This window comes from Alosa alosa, chromosome 22 (assembly GCF_017589495.1).
Source record: "Alosa alosa isolate M-15738 ecotype Scorff River chromosome 22, AALO_Geno_1.1, whole genome shotgun sequence".
NCBI classification, from domain to species: domain Eukaryota; kingdom Metazoa; phylum Chordata; class Actinopteri; order Clupeiformes; family Clupeidae; genus Alosa; species Alosa alosa.
Genome location: NC_063210.1, coordinates 22883521 through 22886020, shown reverse-complemented (window position 1 = coordinate 22886020; position 2500 = coordinate 22883521). Strand labels below are relative to the sequence as shown.

The window sequence follows — 2500 nt, the reverse complement described above, 5'->3', positions numbered from 1 at the left end:
AAATAGAGTTCATCCACCTCTTATTAGAGTGTATCTACCTCTCAAAAGAGTTTATTCACCAATTGCAACTTTTGACATTAAAAAATCACACTGTATTATCCACATTCACAATATCTACACTCATCAACACTCTAGGAACCATTTAATACCACTGGTATTGTATACGGTTATCTTGAATTTCCCCTTGGGGATCAATAAAGTATCTATCTATCTACCTATCTATCTAAACATTGGACAATAACCTCCACCATCATCAAACATGTTCTGAATGCCTTTTTTTTAAATCTGATACCACATGGCGCCACCTCTTTTCCACTACATCCACCACCTGTGGAGATGGCTTCTCGGAACAAGTACCCTCGTTCCAACTCAAGACTCCAATCTGAATCTAAGTGCACAGCAGTAGAGCTAATTAATGACTCTGTCTGTGGGCAAAAGAGTGCAGGAGAGCATGTCAGTGGATGAGCATGTCAGTGGATGAGCATGTCAGTGGATGAGCATGTCAGTGGATGAGCATGTCAGTGGATGAGCATGTCAGTGGATGATTCAGATCATTCTGGGGGGGTCACGACTCAAAAAAGGTTGAGAACCACTGGTGTAAATGACGATCAGACAGACATCTCGTAATCGTATAAATGCTGGCTAAATACACACTAGTATGAGCTAGGGGTTCTCAGTGGTGAGGTTGGGTGGTTTCTCCGAGATGTTTTTTCATGAAGATGAAATATTCACTTCAAATTATATCAAAATATATATAATAAAACATTTTTTTTAACCACACGACAAATTAAGTTAAATTTAAACAATTTTTTGTCTTAAAAAAAACAATGCAAAACAGTTTGTACAAGGTAAAATATGTAGTTAAATTGGCCTACGGAAGTAGGGTTTCACAAATACAGAACGGACAGAAGATGAGAACCGAGCGGAAGTAGGGTTCCACAAACACAGAACTGACAGAAGATGAGAACCGAGCGGAAGTAGGGTTCCACAAATACAGAACGGACAGAAGATGAGAACGGGACAGAAGCAGGGTTCCACAAATACAGTGGCTAAGCTGGGTGGTGTAAAGGGTCGCTCCAGAAGTCCGCAGCCTGGCTGGGTCGCCTCTTGTCCACTCCTTTAGCAGGAGGATTAGCAGTCTGATGACTGTGGATCAGTGTGTCCTTGAGATGACCTTGGCTGTGTTGGTGGGCAGCCATGGCTCACAGGGGGTGTGTGTGTGTACAGTGTGCGTGTGTGTGTGTGTTTGTATAGCACTCAGACCAGCAGGCTTAAAGTGGTTGGTCTGTGTGTGTGTGTGTGTTTATATGTGTGTGTGTGTGTGTTCATGTGTGTGTGTGTATGTGTGTGTGTGTCTGTGTGTGTGTGTGTGTGTGTGTGTGTGTGTACAGACCAGCAGGCTTACAGGGGATAGCCACACAAACAGACAGAGTAGCAGGGCAAGTCAGGGCTTACACTCCAGAAATGTCAGAGAATCAAGCAGACAGACAGGAATACACACACACACAAACAAATGCATCAATACACACAACATGCATCAACAACAAAATCCATCTCCAATTGAGCATTATGTTTGTGAGTGTGTGTGTGTGTGTGTGTGTGTGTGCGTGCGTGTGTGTGTGTGTTTGTGTGTGTCTATGTCTGTGTGTGTGTGTGTGTGTTTATGTGTGTGTGTGTGTTTGTGTGTCCGTGTGTGTCTGTGTGTTTATGTGTGTGTGTGTGTGCATGTGTGTGTGTGTGTGTGTGCGTGCATGCGTGCGTGCGTGCGTGCGTGTGTTGTATGTGTTTATAGATGAGCAAATTTCTGTATTCTTGACATCACGGCCACGTTATTTTCTCTTGACATAAAGTGCAGTCCATGGGCCACCACCATGTGGTTATCTTTATTAATTGAGAATGTCATAGAACTATTCTGATGAGCCAGACAGAACAGCAATAGTGTTACAGTCTGAAGCTGGAAAAAAATTCCCGACTAAAAAGCCGAGTATTCTGTGTCATTTTTGCGTTACGCGTTTGTTTTCACTGAGTTGTCCCAAACCAGACGTGACTGTGTGTGTGTGTGTGTGTGTGTGTGTGTGTGTGTGTGTGTGTGTGTGTGTGTGTGTGTGTTTGTTATATCTGTGATTAGCCAATTTAGGTATTGACTGACTGTGGAATGTTCTCCTGATGTGGATGGTGGTGACAGGCCAAAGAGCAGCATGGGCTGTGCAACTGCGCCACATGCTGTCTGACAGAGGGAAAGGTCAGAGGTCAGAGGTCATGACTCACCGCTGCTGTTGCGGTTCTTCCTGTTGGACTTGCCGCCTGTGAGCAGCATCTTCAGACTGTTCCGGAACATGGCGGCAGCGGAGGATGAGAACTAGAGTGCGACGGATCTAAAGAGAGGAGAGAAGAAGAGAGGAGACATGATTAAAAGAGAAGAGGAGGAAGAGGAGGAGCAGAAGAGGAGAGGAGGATACAGAGAGAGTTGAGAAGAGAGATAAGGGGAAGAAGAGATGAG

General features: G+C 44.4%; 1 protein-coding gene across 1 annotated transcript in view; it reads right to left on the bottom strand.

Annotated features, from left to right (window-relative positions):
- tanc2b (tetratricopeptide repeat, ankyrin repeat and coiled-coil containing 2b) overlaps nucleotides 1-2500 on the bottom strand; it is a 122801-nt gene that overhangs the window by 105986 nt on the left and 14315 nt on the right. The window contains 1 exon segment of the mRNA XM_048234074.1: nucleotides 2269-2375. Coding sequence (XP_048090031.1) covers nucleotides 2269-2338 — 70 coding nt within the window. The 5' untranslated portion in view covers nucleotides 2339-2375.